General features: G+C 37.2%; 2 protein-coding genes and 1 long non-coding RNA gene across 3 annotated transcripts; 1 reads left to right on the forward strand and 2 right to left on the reverse strand.

Annotated features, from left to right (window-relative positions):
• Positions 1-1,040: 1,040 nt before the first annotated feature.
• LOC109092999 (CAAX prenyl protease 2-like) lies at positions 1,041-6,650 on the reverse strand. The gene is made up of 8 exons (XM_019106731.2): positions 6,298-6,650; positions 5,697-5,799; positions 5,426-5,509; positions 5,141-5,219; positions 4,699-4,866; positions 3,514-3,585; positions 3,355-3,417; positions 1,041-2,619 (listed from the first exon to the last, which is right to left on the reverse strand). Exons 1-8 carry the CDS (start codon positions 6,459-6,461, stop codon positions 2,393-2,395), a joined length of 960 nt encoding a protein of 319 aa, XP_018962276.1. The 5' UTR covers positions 6,462-6,650; the 3' UTR covers positions 1,041-2,392.
• A 1,401-nt stretch (positions 6,651-8,051) lies between these two features.
• Positions 8,052-26,687, forward strand: peli3 (pellino E3 ubiquitin protein ligase family member 3). Its single transcript, XM_042727112.1, has 7 exons — positions 8,052-8,314; positions 15,402-15,595; positions 18,806-18,935; positions 19,269-19,370; positions 20,537-20,758; positions 25,181-25,369; positions 25,867-26,687. The coding sequence occupies exons 2-7, from the start codon at positions 15,423-15,425 to the stop codon at positions 26,482-26,484; spliced, it is 1,434 nt and encodes a 477-aa protein (XP_042583046.1). The 5' UTR covers positions 8,052-8,314; positions 15,402-15,422; the 3' UTR covers positions 26,485-26,687.
• LOC122137931 lies at positions 15,487-20,650 on the reverse strand. Its single transcript, XR_006155144.1, has 3 exons — positions 20,514-20,650; positions 17,156-17,316; positions 15,487-15,613 (listed from the first exon to the last, which is right to left on the reverse strand). It is a non-coding gene; the product is annotated as an uncharacterized LOC122137931 (long non-coding RNA).
• Positions 26,688-27,760: the final 1,073 nt, after the last annotated feature.

The raw sequence follows: 27,760 nt of genomic DNA on the forward strand, positions 1-27,760 counted from the left end.
GACCAAATTAATAGAGCGCAAATCGCCTACTCCAGTGGTTCCCAAACTGAGGGATAGTGTATAGCAGGGGTAGGCAGCGTTGGTCCTGGAGTGCCGCTGTCCTGGAGAGTTTAGCTCTAACCCTAATCAAACACGCCTGAACAAGCTAATCAAGGTCTTCAGGATTACTAAGGCTACAGACAAGTGAGGTTTTTTCAGGGTTGGAACTAAACTCTGCAGGACATCCGCACTCCAGGACCGATGTTGCCTACCCCTGGTGTATAGTCAGTAGATTATTTTGCAAAAGAAACCTTTGCAGGGTGATAAAGACTACACTGCATAACTGTCCCGCTTATGCGGCCACTTGCCTAATAAGTAAATAACTAAACTCAAATTAATAATTTGACATATTTTAATTACATCAACATGACTTGCAGTACCCGCTTGAGCGCTCAGTTATCAGTTGTAGAAGTTGTGGTTGTATCAATAACAGACCACTAGATGGCGGATTGATGAATCAGAGTTATATTGAGTTAAATAACTCTGACACAAAGGATCATTTCAAATATTCATAAGATAATCGTAAAAGCATGGTTTCCTCAAAAATATCAAGCAGCACAACTGTTTACAACATTGATAACAATCAGAAATGGTTACTGAGCAGCAAATCATATTAGAATGATTTCTGAAGGATCGTGTGACACTGAAGACTGGAGTAATGATGCTGAAAATTCAGCTTTGATCACAGGAATACAGTAGCCTGTGTGTTAAAACATTCAAATAGATAATTTAAATGGACAATATTTCACAATATTAAAGAGTTTACTGCATTTTTAATAAACAAATGTAGCCTTGGTGAGCATATAATCAACAATTCCCTGACAACTGCACAATGGCCAAAAAACAAATGGCACAATAAAAATGTCTATGTCCAATCCCTTACTTTTTCTAGTTATATAAGGTTAAAATATTTTGCCTGTAATTTTTTTTTCTTATATCGCAATATAATATCGATATCGCCTGGTCAGTGTAAAATATTGTGATATGAATTTTAGCTCATATCGCCCACCCCTATGGCAGGGATTTCATTTGCGGGGGTAAATTATTCCTAGAAGCTGTTAAGAGTTGTATTTGGTGTGTTTCTATATCAATCATCATTCGAACATCCATATGTCATCAGTGTAGCAGCATGCAGATCAGTGGTATGAGTTTTCACTAACACTCCATGGTGTAGGAACCCGCATAAAAATTCATGAGGCCAGTACTATGTCATTTTTAATATATAAAAGGTTTATAAAAAGCTTAGCATATAGATTTAGAACGTAAAACATATCGGTCGAAGAACTCGGAGTGTAATTCCGATGTAGGTAGTTTCAATGTTGTTGCAGGTGGTTTATGACTACAAGACTGTAGTCATAAAAAGAAAGTGTTGGAATTTGCACCATAACTAAAGCAGAAGTCTAGAATTGAACTCAACATCCTACCATACTACATTCACAAGACTCCTATGCTGATGTAAATAAAGAATGTCTTTAGCGCTGCATTAAATACAAATGAAATACCATTTGGTCAAAATCTATTAATGAGTATCAACTAAACAATATAAACAGTAATTGGTATTTCCTCTTTTTTTCTAATAAGCAAACGGCCAGGGCAGGACTGATCAATGCTTTAAAAAGACCTCATATTTGAAATGTGCATGAGGCCACAATTCTATTTAGACCTACACATAAAGCTGTGTGGTCAGGCCAGGGCAATTCAACTTCTGATACTCACTACATTTTGTTATAGGTCTAGGTCTATTGCTCCAAAAGCGTACCTAAAGACATTTATTTAAATTTAAGCCTACTGACTTGAGTGACGTGATATTTAGACAATAAAAATCAAGAGTAAAACAACATAAGTCTGTAAAAATGAATGTCGTCTTCAAGTAAGGGCACCAGACCAAACAAGGTATGGTGTATGTGAACAAGATTCTAATATCACAACAAAAAAAATAGGGAATCTAGCATTTTAGCAATGCACATTTCAGCATACAAATCCTCCTAGGAAACCCGTAATAGTGTCTGATCTTTATCCCCAGCACCAGTCTCATGATAAACACACTGAAATATTGTCATATAAACATGCAGACACATATAATTAACTTATCTTCATCAAACGTAGGCCTGTAGCTGAAGTCACTTGATAATGCAACATCGGCTGAATGGTGAAAAGAATGGCCAGTGCAACCTGAGGATGTTTTGCATCCACAGAGTTCTTCCACGCACCACCTCACAGAGGCTGTGAATTTTCATACCTGTTCTCCAGCAGTCCCTTGCTCTCCTGGTGAATCCAGCAGCAAAACAGCCATTCCTTTTCAAATGGCTGGAGAGAAGGAATGGATGAAACGTGGAATGGAGGTATGGATGGATCAGGAGCAGATGGATCCAGGCGTGGAGGTCAGGGTGCAGACAGGTGTGGGAAAACCGTAGAAGAGCGGGTCAGTCATGGAGAAGATGAGGAGGAAGAAGAGAACGACCCCCAGAATGTAGAAGGAGAGAATCGTGAGGCGGTGTGGGTGGTCCAGGGCCGTGCTGACAGCTGGAAAACCCATGTAATTGCAGAAGGAGTGGCACAGCACAGGACCCACCAAATGACCTACAGACACATACATAGAAAGAGATAGCTGCAGTTGTTTTTATTTGTATGCATTACAGTTTGTTTGCTACAAATCTAGTTGAATCAAAACTACAATGAACATTGTCTCTGAGAGTTTCAGGTCTGTCAATACCATTTCCCGGCCACACTTCACCCAAAAGACCAAAAAATAAGAAATGTATTTTACACAAAGAAAACAGACAATTCTTGTTGAATTGTGATGACAGCTGAGCTTAATTCCTTCCCTAATTTTCATTACTGTCTGCAATACAAACTAAAAGTAACTCAAAAATCCCACAGACTTACATTAAACATAAAGCTTTTAAAATTACTTAGAACTTAAAAATTATTCAAACTTAAACTTCAAACCTCAAGCTTTTCAAACTTCTTCAATCTTTGTTGTGTTGCTTTTTTTAAGCAAACTTTATCTAGTTTACATTACGAATCATAATTGTGTCTGGACACAATGATATTTTAATAAAAGTCACGGAATGGCAAAAGCACAAATACTGTACAATACAAAAATACAATTTATTTTTATTTTTATTTTTTTTGCATTACGGAAATATGAACTGAGATGTCAATGTGCTTAATTGTCATGAAAATAGTCACAATACAAAAATTATCTTAGAGTTCACTATTAATATTTTTAAAGCAAAACTTTTTTATTTTAGAATTTTTATTCCTCTCGTGAAGTAATGCATGCATCAGTAGTATTAAAGATAATAGATGCACCTGTCCTGATGAATATAAAGGCTGTATAAGCTCCAAATACTGCAGTGTAGGAGAACTGGAACACTGAAAAATACACAAACAAACAAAGGCATGAGTAATTATGTCTCACGGGCAGCACTCCTCGCACTAAAGATGACAGTAAACTAATGACTCGATTACCTGCAGAGAGGAAAATCCCTGAGACAGTGCCCTGTCTGAACCGCAGGAGCTCAATTACATGGTGAAAATGAGCTGCAGTCACATGCAAACAGAGAGAGAGAGAAAGAAAAGGTTACCATAACAATAATGGTCTACAAAGCAATGCAAATTAAATTATAAACAGTCTTGTTTTTCTTTAGCAAGTCAGTGGTCAGTCAATCAAACACATTAATACAGAGGTAATATTTTCTGTCAAATAAGACTGGAGAAGGTTGCTTTCCCGATATTTTCAGAAAACCGCATGAAATGCTTGGGTTACCAATTACCAGATATCTAGGTAGTGCCAAGTATCAACAATAATTTCCCTGGAGGGTATCCGAACAGTTCTTTTTCAAATCTGTTTTTAGTATTTGCTGTTATCGCAGTAACGTTTATTACATTAGCTGCCATGAAATGAAAATTCAATCTATCTTGTAATAGATCTTATTGTGAATAATTCATCCATGCATGCATGTATAGAATGTTTAAACAAAATGTCATAACTCAAGATTCCAGGAAAAGTCACGTATACGGAAGAAAATATGTATCATTACTACCATTTAATCGCATCTTTGAATTAGGTTGGAAGACCGCATAAAGAGTGCATTATCTACAAAAGTAGCCTAAAACAATGGGTCTTATTCACTATCCACATGCATGAACAAATTTGTGAGTGAAGTCTGTATACAAAATCACATGCCGCTTTAAAGAGTGCTATATTTTTGCTAAGATGAGAGTAACGAAAGGCTGAAATTGAAAAGCTCTGTGGAAAACCCATATATTGAAATAATGGAGGGGGGTGTTGTCAGTCTTTTAAATTATTCTAAATTCATTAATGTTAGATCATGGTTAAGAACAAATTCTTGTGTGAACGTATGTGTTGTCAAGTAGGAGATAATTTAATGTGAGAAAGTGTCCTTAAATATGAACAATCCACAGAATTATTATTCAATAAAACCGAATGTATACACAGTTATGTGGCGAAAATATATCCCAGATTTGCACAGCATTGTTGACATCAGTCAAAAATGTAGTTATTACATTTGATGAAAGACTAACAAGACAACTTTTGTTCTTTAGAATAACATGCACTAATGAAGAGTTAACATTAAGATGTGTATCAAGAATGCAAAGAGTCAGTTTTGATGACTTAATGTCACCACTCACCAACACCAAAGAAGAGTGGACACGTGAAGATTGCGGTGGAGGGGCCTGCACAGGGTACTAGCATGGGAAGCATGCATGCCCGAAAAACCAACTCCTCTGTCAATGGCGCCACAACCTGGTTCCTCAGCCAGCGCATGTCACTCAGACACAGCGACCAGAAGCAAGGGTCTGCAAAGACATAACATACCAAACACATTTACAACAACACTGACACTGAAGCCAATCTGATTCTTTTGCAGCAAAAAAAGATCAACCTAGCTGATTTATTTGGCATAACATGAAGCTACAGATTCACCTCCCAAATTATTTGGCTGACACTTATTGTTGTCTATAATAATTTAGCATCATGACAGCTCACTAACAGATTATTTAAATCACAAAATAGCTTTATAATTAGAGAGATTCACTGGAGAAATCACTAGAAGTGGAAAAGACTGCTTACCAACTACAACTTTTATCCCATCAATGAAACCCCAGGGGCAATCCATGGCTAGATGGATCAGAGGACCCAGAAACAGCACCTGACAGAAAACAGAGTAATAAAATAATCAAATATAACACAAAAAAATGTGCCAGATCAGGTGTCCAATAGAAAGACTGTTATACAATCTGAAAGTCTCTCAGAATCTTACATTTCAATATTGTGTGGCTTTAGGTTGAAGATAAACACTTGTTTATCTAAAAAAAAACAAAAAAAAAAAAAGTACAGATTTTGTCTTTTACTAACCATTGTCAATAGCAGTGGAAGAATGATAGCAGGAATAAGACCCTCCAACCGGATCCCCATAAGGGCCAGTAATGAGGGACCAGTCTATAGGAGAAATCAAACAATTTAAGTCTGGTGTTTCTTTTTGTAATCGGCAAAAACTAATTACAAAATGCTTCATAGCAAAACTGTATGATACAGTGAGAGCAAGGACAACATAACAAATGGAGCATGGTAAACACATACTGCAAACAACAGTAAAGACTAGACATGTGTGTTGCAGCAAACTAACCTGGATGGCTGTGAATTCTTTCCATGCCCACACAAACACTGGAGACAGAGCAGATACAATCAGTACACTGGTGAAGCGCCTCTTTATCACTGCAGGATGATCCCTGTTAGCGCAAACAACCACACAAACAAACAACAATCATTGTTAAAGTGCATTATACCGTAACAAGTTTGCATCTTGCCACCAGTTGTTACATAAAACAAGTCAAATATATAAACAACTTACTAATATTTAATGCACTTCATGCTGCTGATGTCAAAAAAATTCAAATGTTGTGCTGAAAAATAGTTCCAAACGTACCTTTTGATCAATAGTTTTAACGTTCGATTTGAAACTCATTTTAAAACATTTGATTCGAATAACGTTAGTATTTTAAATATTCCACTCAAGCGATACTGGACGTTCGCCTCAAGCTGCGTTTGAACATTCGATTCGATTGAACATTTTTACGATACATTTGGTTCAGCATTCGCTTGAAACAGCGTTTTTTCGAACACTGGATTTAAACAATATACTGTAAGCGTCGAATCCGTCGTTAAAACGCTGCCTAGGTAGGGATCTCACTAGGTTTTGTGACACAGTCAAAGACTATGAAAAATACCTTGGTAAATCGCTTTTCCAAACGTATAAACTTCCAACATAGGAGCACGCTAGTAGTAGACAGGAGAGAATTGACACCCAGCAAAGTCCGTCAGGAACAGACGCCGCATTAGCATGGAGTTGACCTGTATGAAAACTTGTCATCAATTCATCGTCGTCGTTCATGGCGAGACCAACAAAGGGGCTAGAAACCACTAGACGCGCTAAAAAAACTGCAGGTATGGGTGACACATTAAACCCCACACAGTTAATTTAGTTTTTGTCCTAGATAAGTGTGTATGTCTACAATGGAGGCACTCTAAAGAGGCCGAGAGGAGACTGTTTTGGCGCCACAGAATGACGCCATCAACGTGAGACGGTCCTGACACCGGCCCATATTTCCATTCACAACTCATGACAGCTGATGATGATGATGCACTGTATGTTGAATGGGGAGAAGAAAAATGACGGTCAATTTATGAAACACATACTGGCCCATTGAAGACGCTCTAACCTTTACAATATGGTTGCATCTTATGGATACAATAAATTCTCCCCACTGTGCAATAAATTGTATTTATAGTTTATTTATTTAACATTTCCAACCCTATTCCTTGCAAAATTGTTTAGATAGACAGACAGACAGACAGAGAGAAAGATAGATAGATAGATAGATAGATAGATAGATAGATAGATAGATAGATAGATAGATAGATAGATAGATAGATCCATCTATCTATCTATCTATTTGTATTTCTGTTAATCTATCTATCTATATATCTATCTATCTATCTATTTGTATTTCTGTTAATCTATCTATCTATCTATCTATCTATCTATCTATCTATCTATCTATTTGTATTTTTTTTTTATCTATCTATCTATCTATCTATCTATCTATTTGTACTGTATGATTGTAAAAATTTTTATGAAGCAAAAATTTATTTATGGAAAACTGCTAAACTCTAAACTGTAACAGGAATATCATCCCACTTTAACGTATTTTGTATATTGATGATGATGAAAAGAATTTTCGAAATGGAGGACAGAATTCACAATTATTCGAGGACCACATCCACTGAAAAAAAAATATGTTTGTGTGTAGATATATATTATATGATTCATACAGTATAGCCCCTGTGACAAGTGGTCTCCCCTAGCTAGCTATATACTTTCTGACTTCCGTAAAGACTGAACTATGGGTTAACACGTGGCATGTATTAGCTCTATTTTATTTTGTTGTGAAAATATCATTCCTACAGTAACAGAGCTTTATGAAACTGGCTGATTGGGTTCACCAGCATGCGCGTCATCACGCAGATGGTCGTCTTAACGGAGAGGTGTCGATGAAAGTGACACAGCACAATCACTGCATATATATTAGCCTACAGGTGTGAAGGAATGACTTCCACAGGTGTATTCCTAAAAGCGGAGGATGCGGAGGATTCCTCAGGCTGTCAGATCCCTCGCTCGAGCGTCACCGAGCGCGTAAGTAACAGCAACCCCTGAGGCGAAATTACGAATCCTACGTTTAGCTCATGAATATTAATCAGGCGGAGAAATCATCTAATGGCGATGCGTGGTTTCTGAATATTAATGACCTACTCCTTACGTTGCGCTTTTACGGTCCAATGGCAAAGGCTTGGCTCGTGAATATTAATAAATACACTACCATATTAGGATTAGTAATTTCACATCCGGGGGCGGGGCTTACGCGTGTAGTGACCAACCGCAGAGGCGCATGATGTGGGCGAGGGCGAAACCCATCCTCGGATTTCTTTAACGGCGGAGAACTGCGAGCGAGAGATGGGCGTGACAACGGAGTGTCTGTACTAGACTGAAAACACTCTCTACTGGATTAAGATCCGCGCTGTCTTCCGTGTCGCTGATGACAACGGAGTGTGGCAATGCAAAGCACACGACGTGATGCGCGTGCCATCCAGTTTAATGATGAATTAACAGCACGACGCCCTATTTTAAGGCCACACGGGGATTGACAAGCCAAGGATATTCAAGGCAGGGGTCTGTAACATCATCAGGTGCGTATTTGGATAGTTTTTGCTTGGCGTGCTTGTTCATAGAAATATGTTCCTCTTTTTATCTTCTCCTCATGTCAGTCCGGAGTGCATGTATAGATGCGTGCGTTCTTCTGTATTTGGTTACTTATTTTACGTGCAAATCATTTGTAATTTTGATTTTTTTTAATATATATATATATATAAAGCGTTTCATTTAAATTGTAGCCTACTATGTGTAATAAATAAAATAATTAATAAATTTAACGTGAAATCTCTTGTGTCCTTCCCAGGCTTCATAGGCAGCGCGAGCTTGCTTAGTATAAATAAGAGCATCTCAGTTATATTGTTCTAGTGGGATACAATTGCAGTGATCATTCTGGTGAATACCAAATAGGTCAGGTTTTGGTATGATAACGTTATGTAATATGTCCATATGTAATGTGCATTTTTAAAGGTCTTTACCGACGGATTGAAAGGAACGGGAATAATACGAGTGTGACTCTTACATCATGCTGACGCCTTATAAATCAACTGTTAAAAAGTGTTGCCTGACTTTCATATTTCATCTATAGTAAACGTCTCGCGTGCGTGCATGTATTTCCTGGGGGGATCGGTATTGTATGATTACGTCGCAAAATTCGAATTATATAATTCGGATTTTAGAATTCGAATCTTTGCATGTTCTGCTGTTACTGAGACGCAATCCGCTGCAATCTGTCGTCTGAGAGCACGGGCTGGTCCACGGCTCATGCTGGCTCGAGTAAATGAGCAGAATACGAGCAATGCCATTACATAATCTTGCTTATAATGTTAGTTTCTGATGTGTACAATAATCTCCGACGTTTATAGAACGGATCATGAAAAAACGACTTTCACAGGGCCTATTGTAAACCTAAATTGCACAACAGTGTGGTGAAGTTACATTACAAAATGTTGAGCGAACATTAAAAATAAAGAATGTAATTTAGTTTATTAATTCTATAATTCATTCTTTGGATAGTTTGTGTATTTCAGTTTTTCTTAATTGCTGAGCTAGTCCTGCTATCGTGTTTACAACTTGTTTGAATAACTGCAAAATTAAAAAAGCAATAGTTACACATCAAATAAGCACAGCCTATATGAATTTTTTATATATATAATGAACAATCATGACTGGTTAAAGTATGTTTGTCTTATAAACATGTAGTACTTGTTCATGTTGAGGTGAATAATCAATCTGATGGACAACTTTCCATTTACTTGTCTGACAACATATTTAACAATTATTAATATATGTATTAAGAAAATAGGCTGATTTAGATGTTGACTGCATGTGATGATCTGTATGTGGATAGGGAGTAGTCATGCAACAGCAAAAATAGAAGTCTTAATATTTATTTAAATTTCCAGTAAATATCTTTAAAACAATATACTGCATATTTACTGGAGAATGATAATGTCCCAAGAGGTTTCATTTAAATCTAGACATAATATATTTTGCTTGTCAGGGAAATATATCTTGTTTTAAGGAAAACAAGACAGTGATTAAGAAAATGATTTTTTTGCATTGTGGACAAAGTCTGAGAGGAGAAATTTCTCAATTGTCTTTATATTAAGAGGGATGATTGTTCTTTGTTGAACAAAACATCAATTTAAAAACCAGTTTGGTCTTATTACGTATTAATGTCTTAAAATGAGAAAAATATTTAAGGAAAAAATGAATGCTTATTGGCAGACTCTTTGCATGAATGAGGATTTATACTTAGAGAATGAGACGTTACTAAGGTTTGGAAAGTGCAGTTTAGTTTTACATGATCAAATTTGCTTGTGTTGTAGAATAATTATTACATGTCAGTTTATTGTGCACTGCTAATGTTTTTTAACTAATATTCTGAGCAGGGCCATTATGCTTGAAGTTTACACATTTGTAATATTCCTGTTCATTCATCTTATTTATTTCTTCATTGCCATGGTTTTCTTTATGTGCTGCATAGTATTTCCCCTTGTCAGTGTTAATTCAGGGTTCATTCTTGATCGGCATACTGAAAAAACGTCATAATTATTTATTAAATCAAATTATAAACAAAATGTCTTTGCAATGTCACATAGGTGACCCATATACGGGTTTGCTGACGTGCATCTGTGAATGCTGATGTGCTGTTAAAACAGGAAGAGTGTAAATGATAGAGCTCCTGCAGAGGTCCCTACCTCTGAAGGTCACTATCAAGTTTCACAATCACGATACCTTTAACAGGGAGACCATGTCAATGTGTTCTCACACTTTCTCTCATTCGCTGCCTTTGGTGGCTGCAGCTCTTTCCAGTGCTCGCCCAGACAGGAGCAGCGGGGTCAGACAGCACTGTAGGACACTCACTCCATCATGAGTCGCGCACACACACACACACACACACACACACACACACACACACACACACACACACACACACACACACACACACACACACCTGCTGCAGACCACAGCTTCACTGCTCACTGCAACAGACAACAGCCATGACAGTCATTCAACAAGCTGCAGTTGACTACAGACTTACACTGACAGAGATAATGACATTTTACGGTGCAGTGAGCAACACTGTTATAGATGGTGTTTTCGCATTAATTATGCAATATGCACCATTGTTGCACTGCAGTCTGTGGAAGACCTTAGCTACTCAGCTCACCAGAACAGATAGATAATCTTATCCTGACAACATGATGCTAATGTAGAACATAGTGTACTGGTTACAAGAAATTTGCATCCTGGTTTGGTGGACAGATATTACATTAATTTAGCCTAATGGTTTACAAGGCAACAATCAACAAATTTATAAAGTACTAAAAGATAGAAAATACATTGATTTTGTTGATGTTTTTTAAAGAAACACTTGTATTTAGCAATGATGCATTAAACTGATCAAAAGTGAGAGTAATTACATTTATAAAGTTACAACAGTTTTCTATTTTAACAAAAAAAATGTTTCTCGAGGAGAAAATCAGAATGATTTCTAAAGGATCATGTGACACTGAAGAGTGAAGTAATGGCTGCTGAAAATTCAGCTTTGCTATCACAGGAGTAAACTAAATTTGAAAATATATTCAAATAGAAAATAGTTATGTTAAAATCTATTATTATTTCACAATGTTACAGATTTTACTGTATTTTTGATCAAATAAGTACAGCCTTGTTGAGCATTAAAGACTATAAAGTTACAGATATAAAACACTGACCAAAAGTAACTCTAAAGTAATTTTAAACAATATCTAATAGTTATTGCAAACTATGGCTAATATAAAGAAAGAGTTAACATACAATGAGTCAGTCATTATTGCAAAATAAAACTTTGACAGAATTTACAAAAAGGAAAGAGTTTTGCAATAATTTTTTTGCAATAACATGCTGACTGTAAACTGAGAAAATGTTAACCTAAACATGTTTTGTATGTGGTAACATCTAAATGAATGATTTTATTCTAGTCAAAATTATTATTAACATCACTGAATCAACCTAAATACATAATGTTACACCAACAAACCTAAAGGGTTAGATCAGGTCAAAACAATTCCTTAAACTGAAATTGGCAGGTTTCCACCTTTTGCTGCTTGCCAAATATACATAAAATCTTAATTTGTTAAAACAATTGTATTACATGAGAAGAGAGACGCCTGAGAAACATCATACTAGCTGTGTAGGAAATTGCTTGTTATACAAATATAGTTAACCTCCGATTGCTGCCATTGACCAATCAGAAGTATTCCAGAGAGCCATGCAATCATAAACAATAACAGATCATTGTAGACGCTATGAATACATAATAGTATATCATTGCATTTATGAGATGCCATCTCTTTGAGCTGACTCCAGCAGACAATACTACTAGTGCAAACTACATTCTGCTACCTATACAAATTCACTTTCCTACAGGATGCCAAATGTTTGAAAGCATAACACCAATACTATTGTTTGCAGACAGAACAACAATGCAAACAGAAATTTTGCAGCCGTACGAGCATTCAAGATGTGCATTGCACAAAAATGCAGCTCTGACAAAACTGCAAAATAGCTAACGATCTGCTGAAAAGCAGATATAGATTTTGAAGAATTAAGTTTGGCAAGTCTGGACTGGAGTAAAGCCTCATAAGTTATTCGTGAGATCATTTCCTCGTGCGTGTATATTTAGAGCCCACTTCATCTGGCTCCTGATAGAGATGGATGAGGCAGACTCGCTCTCTGTCTACCCCGCTCACACTCATACGCTCAGTCTCACACGCCACACTCGCTCAACCCACTACAGAGGCAGCAGAGAGGATCGTGGGAATGCAGAGAGAAGGTGACGGGAGATGATACAGTAACCAGGGAGGACCAGAATCAGACCAGAGAGAGGACGTGATGATCCGAGAAGCAGAGATGAAGGGAATAAAGAGGAAGATATTAGAGGTTCCTACAGTACACTATGGGACGCAAGTCTTTTAATAAAGGCACCAGAAGCCAATGAATTATTGATAAGCTGTCCAATGTGTGGAGAACAGTGCGAGCTCAGAGACGGTGCTTGTCATTTTATTATACAATAAGCCACTATACACCAAGGCTGTTGTGTCTAGAAAGATCTCATTCCATGATGTGCATCTTGTCCTCACCACCCATCCATATTCTTGCATTCCTGTTGATCTTCCTTTCCCATATCTCTCTCATTCCCTCGTTCCTCCCCCAGGTTGTGGGCTGATTAGAAAGTGCATGGCATAGAACAGGCAATCCATCACCCTGCCAAATCTCAGCACACATAAACACACACACAATCTCTTTGTAATAGTGCTTGTTCATCCCTAGTAATCTTCTGCTATCTACAATCTGCTGTTTTGTAAGCACTCTATATGTATTACACCTCTACATACCCTTCTCCATCCCGCTGGCCCTCCCTGCTCCTCTCCTCTCCCCTCCATCACCTGCACCACCATGCTATTTTCTATTTTTGTCCTCTCTCAATTTCCCTCCCTCTCCTTACTCACCCTCTCAGCCTCCAGTCCACCTCTCACCATTGCACACCCACAGTCATGCAGTGCCATAATAGCGCAGCGATTGGCTCATCTGAGCTGTCCGTCATCTCTAAATCAGTCAGCTTCCTGTGTGTTTTGTACTCTGTTCAGATTAATTTGCTGCATAAGGGAGCCTGGAAGAAGTAAATAGACATATAACCAGTTGCTGCTAATGTTTTTGATATTTTTGCGCTACAAAGTTTTTATGTATATTTTTTCAACATTGTGTGTATTTTTAACGTTTATTTTTTTTTAATGTTGTGTTAATTTAGTTGATCATTATAAATGCAGTTCTAATTTCAAAATTGCAGAATCTGTAAGATGCTTATAATTTAAAAAATAAAAGTGATTTAGTGAACTGTAGAAGAAGCGTCAAAACAGATTTTTTTGACAAGACAAAATAATAGAAATTGTATATATATATATATATATATATATATATATATATATTAGGTAGATAGGTATAAAGCTGAAATAAAATTAAATATAAATATTAGATGAAAAGTAATTTTGAGTATTAAATTACTAAAACTAAAACTGAAATAAAAATAAATAGGGGTGCACAATAAATATCGGCCATTAATTAATGCGCATCTCGTCAGTAAAGCCAGTTCTCTAATCAGCGGTAAATTCCATCAGGTGCGTGATTTCACATAGAGCAGCTGTTACTACACAGAGCCATTGTTAACTGACAAGCTGTGCAAATCACTGCGCAAATCACGAACCGCTGATTAGAGAACCAGCTTTACTGACGAGATGCACATTAATTATCGGCCGATATTTATTGTGCACCCCTAAAAATGATTTAATGATAAGATGAAAATTTTTTATAGGGAGATATTTTTTGTTAAAAGTTGTTATATATTGTAGTAAATAACATAAAATCACTAAGTCTAAAATAAAAATGAAAACTTAAAATATAAAAAAAAATTATAAAAAATTACTAATAAATATTATAATTGTATATACATAATACTAAAATAACATTGATCCCAGTGAAATAACACTGAAATAACACATCATAGAGGATGGATGGATGGATGGCTGGACAGATAGATTCATAGACAGGCAGACAGATGTAGATAGATAGATAGATAGATAGATAGATAGATAGATAGATAGATAGACAGACAGACAGACAGACAGACAGACAGACAGTCATACAGACAGTCAGACAGAAAGACAGACAGACAGACAGACAGACAGAGATGGATAGATAGATAGATAGATAGACAGACAGACAGACAGACAGACAGAGATGGATAGATAGATAGATAGATAGATAGACAGACAGACAGACAGACAGACAGACAGACAGACAGACAGACAGATAGACAGACAGACAGATAGATAGATAGACAGACAGATTGATAGATAGACAGACAGACAGACAGACAGACAGATAGATAGACAGACAGATAGATAGATTGATAGACAGACAGACAGATTGATAGATAGACAGACAGACAGACAGACAGACAGACAGACAGACAGACAGACAGATAGATAGATAGATAGATAGATAGATAGATAGATAGATAGATAGATATATAGATAGATTTTCCCCTAAATAACACACATTAAGGACTCAGGGTAATGACAACAGCAATTTATCTGACAGTCAGTATCGAACCTTTGAAATGCCACTGCTGTGACTGTGTTCCATTAAGTCTGTATGAAAAACAACAATGAAGTCATTTGCATTGGAGCACTTGACTGCGTGTTTGCAGAGAGATTGTTATTCTCCTGGGATTGGTTAAATCTCCCATTTCCGACAGGTTGTCAAGTGATGGTTGGCTGCTTGTTGACTTCAAAACACTGCAGAGACAGCCACACTATCTCAGGCTGTTCTCACAGAATCAGCAGTTACATAAATACATAACAGCTGATCCGTGATTCATCTGTTATTGTTTTTACAGGTGGAGTAAGTGATGGGTGGGGGGGGGATGGATACATATAAGAATCATACTGTTTTTCCATTTTCTCTCCCTGTAGCACTTATTAAATTAAATTGTCATTTCACTGTGAGAAAACAAGCAAATGTGCTGATCAACAATATCAAGCTCACATTCTTCCCCTCACTCTCTCTCTCTTATAGCTGTGAGGCCTTCTTCTGGATATGGTTTTGGAAGGGAGCTCTGAAGCTCTTTGCCCTCCTCCATCTCTGGAGCTGCGCCCTTCGTGCAACAAGAATCAGCCATCTCCTCCTCTGGGCTCAGGATCTCAGTCCCATGATGCTCTCTGCCCTGAGGACAAGGCGCCCATCAAGTACGGGGAGCTGATTGTACTTGGGTAAGAATACGGCCAACCCTGAGGGAATAATATTAATATTAAAAAGGATGAAATTATGGTTACGCTCCTTACATTTCTATAGTTCAGATTAGCTTTCATAATAGTGCAACAGAATATCTTACCGAATAGTCCACAAAAATCTTCATATATATATATGTGTGTGTGTGTGTGTGTGTGTGTATAAATATATAAATATACAATTTTAAATATTATTTTCTATTTTAATATATTTTAAAATGTAATTTTTTTTGTGATACAAAGCTGAATTTTCACTCATTACGTCAGTCTTCAGTGTCACATGATCCTTTAGAAATCATTCTAATATGCGGATTTGTTGCTCAAGAATCATTTCTTCTTATTATCAATGTTGAACATAATTGTGCTACTATTTTTGTTCAATAATTCAAAGTATCTTCACAAAAATAAGTCAGTAAAGATAAATGCACAAAAAAATGCACATTGTTAGTACAGCAACAATGTATTAATTAATAAGAATTAATAACCAATCCTTTATTATGTCATGATCTGTAAAGCCGGTAAACTTTGTAACTTTGATAATATGCATAAGGATATGGGAAAAGAAGAAAAAAATAAATATTATAAAAAGATAAATATTTTATTATTATTATTTATGTGCTTTACCAAAAATACAAGCTTCTCATTTGTGCTTTAAATCTCTCTGTAATGTCTTTTAGACTTCCACTGTAAGTGCACCCAAATCTTTATTAATCAAAATTATTAATATTATGCAAAAAAAAAAAAATGTTGTTAAAGCTTTTCAGCCTAGAACATTCATTGTTGCAAAGAAAGGGAATCATAAAATTATTTCAAAATAGATGTCACAAATTAAGTATTTAATGGATTGAATCTGAACATATGTGACCCTGGAGCACAAAACCAGTCTTAAGTCGCTGGGGTATATTTGTAGCAACAGCCAAAAATATATTGTATGATTCAAAATGATTGATTTTTCTTTTATGCCAAAAATCATTAGGATATTAAGTAAAGATCATGGTACATGAAGATATTTTGTAAATTTCCTACTGTAAATATATTAAAACCTAATTTTTAATTAGTAATATACATTGCTAAGAACTTAATTTGGACAACTTTAAAGGTGATTTTCTCAGTATTTAGATTTTTTTGCACCCTCAGATTACAGATTTTCAAATAGTTGTATCTCAGCCAAATATTGTTTGCTTCCAGATGGTGTATAAATCTCAATTTTGGGAAATTGACCCTTATGACTGGTTTTGTGGTCCAGGGTCACATATTTAATTATGAATAAACCAAACCTTTGACATCAGCAGCACTGAGTTTATCATCATTCAGGTTTAACTGTTCCCACACACATTGGAACTGTACGATACTGTCTCCGATTCGTGAAAACCCATTTATCTAAATTATAGCTCCTCCACTCAGCCAGCGTTTTGCTGAAAGCAGGAGTTCAGTGGGAGTTCAAGGGTAAAATTACCCTCAAATAAATATGACTTCAATTAACATCTTTTCTCGCAGATGAATGAACACCACGTCATCCAGGCCAGTTGGCTCCTGGTGTACCTGTGCATGGTTTTCCTGAGTTATCTTTAGATTTTAGCTGCGGATGCAAAACACTTCATTTGACTGCCAACAAAGGTGTCATTCAAATCACACAGTCATGGAGCAGAGCAAAGCGATGAGTGTTTCCAGTGCCAGGAGGGGAGGAGGGTTTAACCCTTGAGCTACAAGAAGTGGAAAAGAGAAAGCACATAATGGTGTTTGTATCACTCACAAAAGTGTTCATTTCTTTTCCATTACGCACTAATATTAAAGAATAAAATCAATTATATGTTAAACAAAATAATAATGTCTTAAGTAAACAATTTTTTTTATTTTTGTTTTTGTCAACCGATTAAATTGATCAAAAGTGTCAGGAAAAGACAGATATCAATGTTGAACTTTTTTTCAACAATGATAATAGTAAATGTTTCTTGAGCCCCAAATCAGCATATTAGAATGATATCTGAATGATCATGGGACACTGAGTAATGGCTGCTTAAAATTACATCCAAAACACTATATCCAAAAACACAAACATAATATGAGAACTTACATTTGCACAGACAATAAAGGGAATTAGTCTGTGACACACTGACATTACTGTGTTATTTTGCACATTATCAGCAATTAAAAAGATGTTTTGGAGACTAAGGGCTGGATTTACATGAACAGGGCAAATTAGTGGGAGACTACAATCCCTTAAAGTGGCAATGGGAGTGGAAAATTCAATAGGAGATCTATTGTACGCAAAATTAATGTTCACAGACACAGCCAGATAATTTCCATAATGACCAATGCAATCTATAAAGAGTAGTGCAAATTAAGTCACAAGCAAACAGAGCTGATGATAACAACACACTCTCACGACCTGGGTTACTACTGGCTTTTTTGGGCGTTAAATAATGGTAAAACCAATGAAGTGACTTTGCAAGATTCATTTAAATACTCTCCTCCCATAAATATTTGCTTCTAAAAAAGGAAACTCCTGTAAATGCATACTGTATGCAATATGTTTTTTTAGCAGAAGTAATAACAGTTGATTTTTTTTCATTGTTTTTTTTTGCTTGTTGTTTTTTGTGAGCTGTGAGTGTTTTTTTTTGTAAAAAAAGGGTTTACTTTGGCACAAGCTGTTAGTAAATGTGGCCCAAAGTATTCTAGTTCAGTCAGAGTAAAATAGACAAAAATGAGCTAATTTAAAGGACGTTTTCCTCACTACATGCTACAACTGAAAAAAAAAAAAAAAATGGTAAAAATGAAGCCGCACAGTGAGATGAAAGGAGATAGAGAGCTCATTTAAGTGTCTGGACTATTGATCGTTGTCTGGATGAATTATAAGATGGCTTTTCACCTCCTCATTGACAGTCTCTGAGAGGCCTGCATCAGCCATTTTGTGGACGGCTCATGACTCCTGTCATAGTATCGACAGAGAGATAGATTAATGTCATTTAATTATATTTAAGTACACACCAAAAGTGAAAACAAGTATTGCCTAGTTTCTGTCATCCTCAAGACAACAGTCTGTGCTCAATCTGTCAGCTCTATCAAAATCAGTCAGCGGGTGAGCTGCTGCTTCTAAATTAAGCACCGAATGTGTTTTTTAGTAATTCATTCTTTATTGTTCAAAGCATTTGCTAAGCTCAGATGGGACTGTTGTGGTTCTGTTACACGCAGGCATAATGGTTCGCTGGCTAGCGGGGACAAGGGCCGCAGGAGGAGTCGGCTGGCCCTTTACAAACGGCCAAAATCCAATGGTGTCAAACCTGATGTCATCCACAACGTCTCCACGCCTCTGGTGTCTAAGGTGACAGCATTTGCTTAAAGTTGAAAATATAAATGGTAATGCCTTAATACTTGAAAGGACCAGATACATTATCTAAAACCGTTTTTTTTCATGGCTTGCAAAAAATGTGAAATCTCTTCCAACATAAGTGTCCTCTTGACCCACCCACTAAATTCTGTAAGAGTCATTGCATAACACTGCAACCGACTGAGTGTTTTGCCAATCTATTGCATAAGGTTAGGGAACCTGAAAGTACCTTATGTTCTTCTGACTTGTCAAGGGATGAATGATGCAACAAAGGCTATTAGTCAAAGAGTTTTATATGTATGTATGTGTGTGTGTGTGTGTGTTTAGGCCCTAAGCAACAAAAGCCAGCACAGCATATCCTACACACTGTCCCGGAGTCATTCTGTTATAGTGGAATATACACATGACCCCAACACTGACATGTTTCAGGTGAGCAAATCATATCATATTAGAAGAAGAGAGGATTCATTCATTTAACTGCCTGTTTAAATCTTATTATTTAGTTCATTAAACATGCAAATGAATTTAAATTTATTTAGTATCCTGTCTTAGTGGTTAATGTCTTTACCTATATTTTTTTGGCTTCAATAATGTCAAATATATAGTAATTTCACCCACATATGAAGATTTTGTCATTTATTCACCCTCATGCCATTCTAAACCTAAATAACTTTCTTCCTTCCTTGAGACACAAAATAAGACATTTCAATAATGCACTAGTTAGTGATGCATCAGTATTAAACATCTGGCTGATAACAATAAGCTGGCAATTTATGGCTAATACAATAAGTGGTTGATGTTAAAATTATACATTATTTTGTCTTTAAATAAATAAATACATAAATAAATAAACAAACCTCCCCTAAATATTTATTTAGGCATCAAAACATAAAAGATGGATATTAATTTTGTGATTTGCTGAATATTAAGTTTAACTGTGTTACTGAATTATTAGCAATAGTAAATATTACATTTAAGTAAGCATTATGATGGCTAAAGTATCAGTAATCAAAGTGGGAAAATAGGTTGAAATGAGCATGCACAATTAAATAAAATATTGATTGATACCAATAAATACCAAAAATAATAATCAGATTATTGTCAATATGGTATAAACACTACCATTCAAAAGCTTAGGGTCAGTATAAGTCTCTTATACTCACCAAGTCTGCATTTATTTGATCAAAAATACAGTAAAAACAGTAATATTGTAAAATATAATGTATTTAAATATTATACAATGTAATTTACAATGCTGCTGAAAATCTTGAAAACAGCTTTTTAGCATTCTTTGGTGAATAGAAACAGCATTTTTTTGAAACAGAAATCTTTTGTAACATTATAAATGTCACTTTTTAATGTAGCTTTTCTGAATAAATCTACTGACTCCAAACTTTTGAACGGTAGTGTATATACTGTGCATCCATGGAATTACACTGAATGGGGAGTGAGCACCCCGTACATTATTAAACGTATTTTGTTTGTGTTTCATGGAAGAGTGAAAGTCATATGGGTTTAAAACAACACGAGGAGGAGTAATTCATAAAAATGGTGCTTGAATATCTCACTTACTCTGGTTGTTGATGTGTCTTTAGATCGGCCGTTCCACAGAGAGCATGATAGACTTTGTGGTGACAGACACCGCGAGCAGCGGCGGTGGAGGACAAGGGCAGGGGGGTGCAAATGGAGAGGGGGGACAGTCGGCCCAGAGCACCATCTCCCGCTACGCTTGCCGCATCATGTGTGAGCGTAGTGCTCCCTACACAGCACGAATATATGCAGCAGGCTTTGACTCTTCCAAAAACATCTTCCTCGGGGTGAGTCATAACAAGCTATCGAGTCACAGCCGCGTTTGCTAATGCAGAATCTTTGCCAAAGTACAGAAGGAGGATTATTTACACTGACATCAAAAAATTCGTCTTGGTTAGTGATGACACACATTCTTTACAGTATTTAACATTAACCTACAGCTGTATGCAATATGCCTGTTAAAGTAACTATTGTGCACTTACACCTTTTACGCAATATGTACATACATACAGTTAGCACTACACATGTCCCTATCAACAGAATGTACACAAAAAGAATCACGTAGAATAGTCAGGTAAAATGGATTCAGCCTAGTGCAGGTAGATATTTTGTTAAATAGTTTGGTTTATTGTCAAAGATATTGTATGCTGTAGGGTGTATTTTGTTGTGCTAATTATGAAATTTCCTTATACACCGGATGAACATGGCAGTTAACAGGCAAGTGATGCAGCCCGTGCAGGATGTGCTCTCTATAAGTGCAGGATGAATGTCATGAGCCAGATTTGAACTTGCATTGCAGGACAACAAGCACGCAAGGCCCGTTTACTATATGGGCCCTAACATGGTGCAGTAACTTATATGCAGCTGCTCCACTTGAAGCTGCTTAATAAGTCGATGGTGATTTAATATTTAGTGAGAGGTGGTTGTCCTAAAAAAATGTCGGAATCGGTTTCTTTCCTGTGAAGAAGTTGGACAGTACATGCAGTAAAACCGAGGATAAAACCTCGGGGATGAAATATCACATTCCAGGAAAAAAATCTAATAGTGTATTAGATGTTCCACAAAATTCAATCAAATTAAAGAGAAGTGTGTAGAGTGAAGAACTAATAATTACGGTTGCTACGAATATAATAGCGGATTGAGCACCTGACGAGTCTCTCAAAACACTTATATTTAAGCACCAAATTCAGCATACTTTGGATATAATGAGGTTTGAAAATTCTACCGGCTAGGATCATGCTCGGAGACACTGATCACCCGCTGCCTTTGCCATAACATCCGCGACAGAGACGGAAGTGCACATCAAGCACATGCTGCGGGAGCGCTCTGTGTGGGCGGTGTGTGAGCCTCGAAACGAGCAAAAATATTTTTAGAGAAAAAACAGTAGCGATGGGTTGTTCCCAGTTTGTAATAATCAACTTTGTTTTGTATTTCATAATATTACTGATTAATTGTCAATAATATTTACAGATCGTAAACATTATTATTATTTTACTGTATTTGGTGATCTACACACTTCCTGATGAAGAACACACAGCCTCTGGTACGCCTCTACCGTAAGAGACTGCCCGGAACATGTCCCTCCACGTGATCAAAAAAGTAACACTTTTACACTGAAAATGCCACTTTATAGCATGCAGCAGCGGTGTCTAATTTGCCGAAAGTGGGCGTGGGAAAATTCCCGGAAAAGGAATACATTGGTCCAGTACACGATCACCATTAGATGTGTTGAAAATATTTCGGAGCTTTGTAGACTTTGGAAAGTTATGGATCTGGGTAATAATATCCCATACAATATCTTAAGAAGCTGGTATTCCCTCGGTAGCCAGAATGAAAAATCCATCAGGGGACATTTCACACCACGAGTTGTTGATAAAGAAACAAACGCCACCCACCTCTGCTTTTCCCTGTGAGCTCTTTCGTTCTGGGTCGAGCGGTGCACAGGAGAACCCCGTAAGCTCGATGGCTGAGTCTGGAACCACTGCAGACATCCAGGTTTCTGTGAGGCAAATAATTGCAATCTGTTTCAGATACGTGCCCGCATTCGCGCAAAAGTTTGTTGTCCAGTGACTGAACGTTAGCCAGCAAAAATGGATGGGAAGAAACGTCTAGACACGCCGGCTCTCTCTCTTTCCGCTTTTCCGGCGGCGTTTTCTCCTCGGTCGCCAGCCCCGGCGCAGCCCAGACAAAGGGCTCAGAGGGCTCGGATGCGGTGTCTGTAAACAAAGCGCCGGCGTTCAAGAACTCAAAGTCCGGTTTGCGTTCCGCGACGTAGGAACCAATGTTCAGAAGCGTTTGTCTATCGTAGACAGTTATACAAAACAAATCCAACACATAGTAAAACAGACGAAAAAACTGCAAAGTTTACTCGGCCAGCTCGCAACACGGCCGCCATGCTCGGCGCCATCTTGGGATAATTACAGTATGAAAATACATTACGTAGAGGAGGATTATTTACACTGACTTAAGTTTGTGTAAACAGTAGTAAAGTGGCCATTAGAGTAGGGTGGTTTGTCAGGTAAAATTTCAGCCTAGTGCTTTGTTTATTGGATATTGTTTGTTGTGAATTATGAAAAGATGAACATGTTAGAGGAATGTCATGAGCCAGATTTGAACTTGCATTGCACAACAAGCACCAAGGCTTTACTCCCTAACATGTGCAGTAACTTATATGCAGCTGCTCCATTCTGAATAAGTGGATTTAATATTTAATAAAAAAATGTGAATGGTTCTTTCCTGTGAAGAAGTTACAGATGCAGTAAAACCGATATAAAACCTCGGAATATCAACATTAAAAAAAATCTAATATATTAGATTGAATTCAATCAAATTAATAATAAGAAGAACTAATAATTACTAATAATTGAGCACCAATAATATTTAAGCACCAAATCAGCATACTGATATAATGATTTCTATAGGATCATGTGACACTGATCAGCTTTGCCATAACATGAATAAATTACATTTCAAAAAATATTTTTTAGAAAAAACACAGTTTGTAATAATATTTCATAATATTACTGTTAATTGTAATAATATTTACAATATTATTATTATTTTACTGTATTTGTGATCAAATATACACAGCCTTGGTGACCGTAAGAGACTTCTTTGAAAAAAAAACACTTTTACACAAAATGCACTTTTGGCAGGCGGTGTCTAATTAAATTTGCAGGGCTTTGTTGAAAGTTAGTGAATTATTTTATTAGTTTTAACTTTTACACGTAGACCTGGAAAGTTATGGAAATAAGTAAATATCTTAAGAAGTTATTGAAAAATCATGGACATTTCTGTAATGAATATACATTTTTCTTGTTTTCAATCTGTTCAGAGACATGTTTGATTGCTTAGAAAAGTATAGCACACCTCTCCTCAGCAGGCATGGTTTGAATATCATTGCTGTTTGCAGTACAAACAGCATTTGATGAGTTACTTAGTGTAAAGGCTTTGTTTATACAGGTTTGTTGCCTTAGCAAACACCACTAATTACATAGAGTAGATCTATATTTACAACATTTTACATCACAGACTGATATTAACATCAGTGTAAACATACTCAGTGTAGCTCACTCTGACATGAGCTATGCAAAACATTTTCAGGGGGACAGAGGTCTTGCTTGTTCATTCAGAAGCAAAGAGTGAATGCAGATAAGACCATCCATCATTCAATGGAACAAGAACATAAAATATGATACAAAAAAATCATGCTGAATCTAGAGATGCATTTCATTCATAACAAACAGCAGGCACATTACAGAGCTTCAATCTTCCTGCTGTCACCGACTGACATGCTTAAGATCAAAATGACTCATTTCCCTTCATTTCACATCGCTGCTCACATTTAATGCGCTTGATTAAATTATCAACTGTTTCAAATCATGTGCATTTGACTTATTAAAATTCTATAAATATTTACTTACCTTAATGTTGTTCTAAATCTGTATGACCGTCCTTCTCTTTGCAGAACTTTTTTTGTCCATACAATAATAGTCTAATGTATTTTTAAATCCACTGACTTTCACTTTATAGACAAAAATGACATGAGGGTGAGTAAATGGTGACAGAATTTACATTTTGGGGTGAACTATCCCTTTAATTGTTGAGGAGATATGGATTATACATCACTTTTCATACACTAAGCAATGGAAGTAGACTTTGAATGGAACACTACTATTTGTACTCTTTTATTCCAAGCCTTTTCAAATAGTGACTTTAATATTTGATTTGATCTTGATAGTAGCTAACTCAATAGTGGAGATCTGCACTTCTCAAAAAAACACAGACACCTGGAGGACAGTAATGGTCCAGTAGTCGGCAGTGATGCATGACATATCAATACATGGCTACGGCCTCATACAAACGTCCTTGACAGGCTCTCTGCCCACCGCTGTTCTGTGGAGGTGGAAAGAGAACGAGAGAGAAGGAATGGATTCTGTATTCTAGTCGGGTATAAATATTTCAGACTCCCACTGTATAGTAGGTGTGTTGTGTAAGAGCTAGTAGCTATATACGGAAAGCCTACAGTGTCTGTCTGTGCATTATAATCCTCTAAGCTCAGTTCGTCAGTGATTTATTATGTAACTCACTACATACGTGTACATTAAAAGAGAACCGATAATATTCTGACAGTAAGCCATGACACGTTTTGATTTCGCTGTGAGTACTGTAGAGGTTAGGAAAATCCTCTTGATGTGCTTGATTTCCAGGAGCGAGCTGCTAAATGGAGGACCTCGGATGGTTTGATGGATGGACTAACAACCAATGGGGTGCTGGTGATGCACCCAGCAGGGGAGTTTGTATCTGAACCCGCTCCAGGTGTGTGGAGGGAGATCTCAGTATGTGGGAATGTTTTTGCCCTCCGAGAGACACGGTCCGCCCAGCAGAGAGGCAAACTGGTGAGAATTTGCTTTAATCTCAGTAATGAACCACCAGTAAAAATGTTTCAAAGGTACACTGCAGAAAAAAAAAATCTTACCGAACCCAAACTTTCGAACAGTAGTGTATATAAACCAAATACAAAATTGTTTAAGTGCAATTTAAAAGATAAATCTTTATGTTCGCAAGGCCTATAAACTTCCTATAAGCATCCACTATCTCAATTCAAATGCAAAAGAAAAAATGTATTTAATTGATTTTCAATTTAGATCTATTAAAATGTAAGATGAGTTTATTTGACTAGCTGAGCATGGCCTTATCATCTGCTAAATAGCACAGATTGTGAAATGAGTTGGATTTTATGGCAAGTTTCAAGCTTTGAATGTCAATTCACCCAAAAATGTCACCCTCATGTCAATCCAAACCTGTATGACTTTCTTTTTTTCTGTGGAACCCAATAGAAGACATATTGCAGAATGTCCTGAGTGATTTCATGCATGTGTTTTTTACCTGACAGGTAGAGAACGAATCAAACATGCTGCAGGATGGCTCTCTCATCGATCTCTGCGGGGCCACTCTGCTTTGGCGGACCCCTAGCGGTCTTCGTCACACCCCGACTCTCAAACAGCTCGAGTCTCTACGCCAGGAACTAAACGCCGCCCGTCCCCAGTGTCCCGTGGGTTTCAACACGCTCGCCTTCCCCAGCCTAGCACAGCGTGCCACCATTGACAAGAAACAGCCCTGGGTCTATATGAACTGCGGCCATGTGCATGGCTACCACAACTGGGGGTTTCGTAAAGAGAAAGCGGGATCGTCTGCGGTTGCGTTAACCGGGGGCGGAGGCACAGCTCCGGCTACCACAGGAGAGCGAGAGTGTCCCATGTGCAGAGGGGTGGGCCCCTACGTGCCCCTCTGGCTTGGGTGTGAAGGGGGCCTGTATCTGGACGCAGGGCCCCCCACACATGCGTTCTGCCCCTGCGGTCATGTGTGCTCGGAAAAGACGGTGCAAGGCTGGAGTCAGATCCCACTGCCGCACGGAACGCATGCCTTCCACGCTGCTTGTCCTTTCTGTGGAACATGGCTGACTGGGGAACAAGGCCACATCAAACTCATCTTCCAAGGGCCCGTCGACTGAGAGGAACAGCTGGCATGTGGAAAGTGAGATGTTGAGACTGAATAACAGAAACGGAGAGTTTGGACTGTGGAGGACGCAAAATTAAGAAGGACACAAAATTAAGAGCTTGTGAATAAGGCAATGATGACATAAAAAGGGAATATACTTTGTTATGTGATGCAGAATGTGTAAATAAAAGTGATGAAATAAAAGTTGAAAAACAAGAGCGTTGTGTGTAAGAAGTGAGTGGAAATTGCATACATTTGCATTTGCTTCATGCAAGGCCTTCATTTACATAATGTGTAATGTTGACAAAGCAACTGCAGTCAGCTTTCAGCAATGGAGCAAAATGTATTTGAGTCACCTTTCACCACTAAATCACAGAAAAAAATCATTAGAAGACTTTTTGCATTGTGGCGTTTGGCCCGTTCACACCAAGAACCATAGTAGCACCCACACCAATGGACAATACAGTCTGCCACTTCAGCAGGATGCATTCTGATTGGCTGCCAATGTTTTATTGTACAGCTAAGAATTTTTTTTTTTAAGTTTATAAAGTGATTCCAACAATATCTTTATAGCTGTGGTGTTGATTCTGATATTATTCTAAATTTAAAACGATTTTTAAAACTATGTCTGTATCATTAACATTATAGTTATTCTTGGTGTGAACGTAATTGTCCTGATTGCAATACGCCTACAATTGTTTTATTTAAAACTGGGGGAAAAATCAAGGAAAAAAAGCAACGTCTTTCTATTGTACAAACACCATAATGACTTTTTCATGAGAATGGGGGAATTTTCTTGTAAAATAATCCTAAAAAATAGGCATATCCCTGTTTTTTTTTAGTTTTTTTTTTTTATTGTGGTATGAAATTTGACCAAGATGTGTATTTGACAGTGAGATTCACCTACTCAGCAATGCAAAATTGTGCTAGAGAAAATAGTGAAAAGCAAAAGGACGAAGACAAAACTATCAACCAGCTCTTGGTCAGAAAAACAAGTTTAAATTAAATTAGCATCCACGTGCATGTGTGTGTGTGTGTGTGTGTGTGTGTGTGTGTGTGTGTGTGTGTGTGAGTGATGCTCAGATCTCTTTACATTTACAGGGTCTCAGTTTAATGATTCTGATGAGCTGGCACAGTGAGAAATTAGAGAGAGATGCTGCATCCGCTCTTATCTCTTCTTCTCTCTCTCTCTCTCTCTCTCTCTCTCAGGGGAGTCTGAGCAGAATGGTACGATCCTGCATACTGACTGCAGCTACCCTGACTGGCTATAAATAACTCAAGGTCATTGG

Source organism: Cyprinus carpio, chromosome B7 (assembly GCF_018340385.1).
Source record: "Cyprinus carpio isolate SPL01 chromosome B7, ASM1834038v1, whole genome shotgun sequence".
Taxonomy (NCBI): Eukaryota; Metazoa; Chordata; class Actinopteri; order Cypriniformes; family Cyprinidae; genus Cyprinus; species Cyprinus carpio.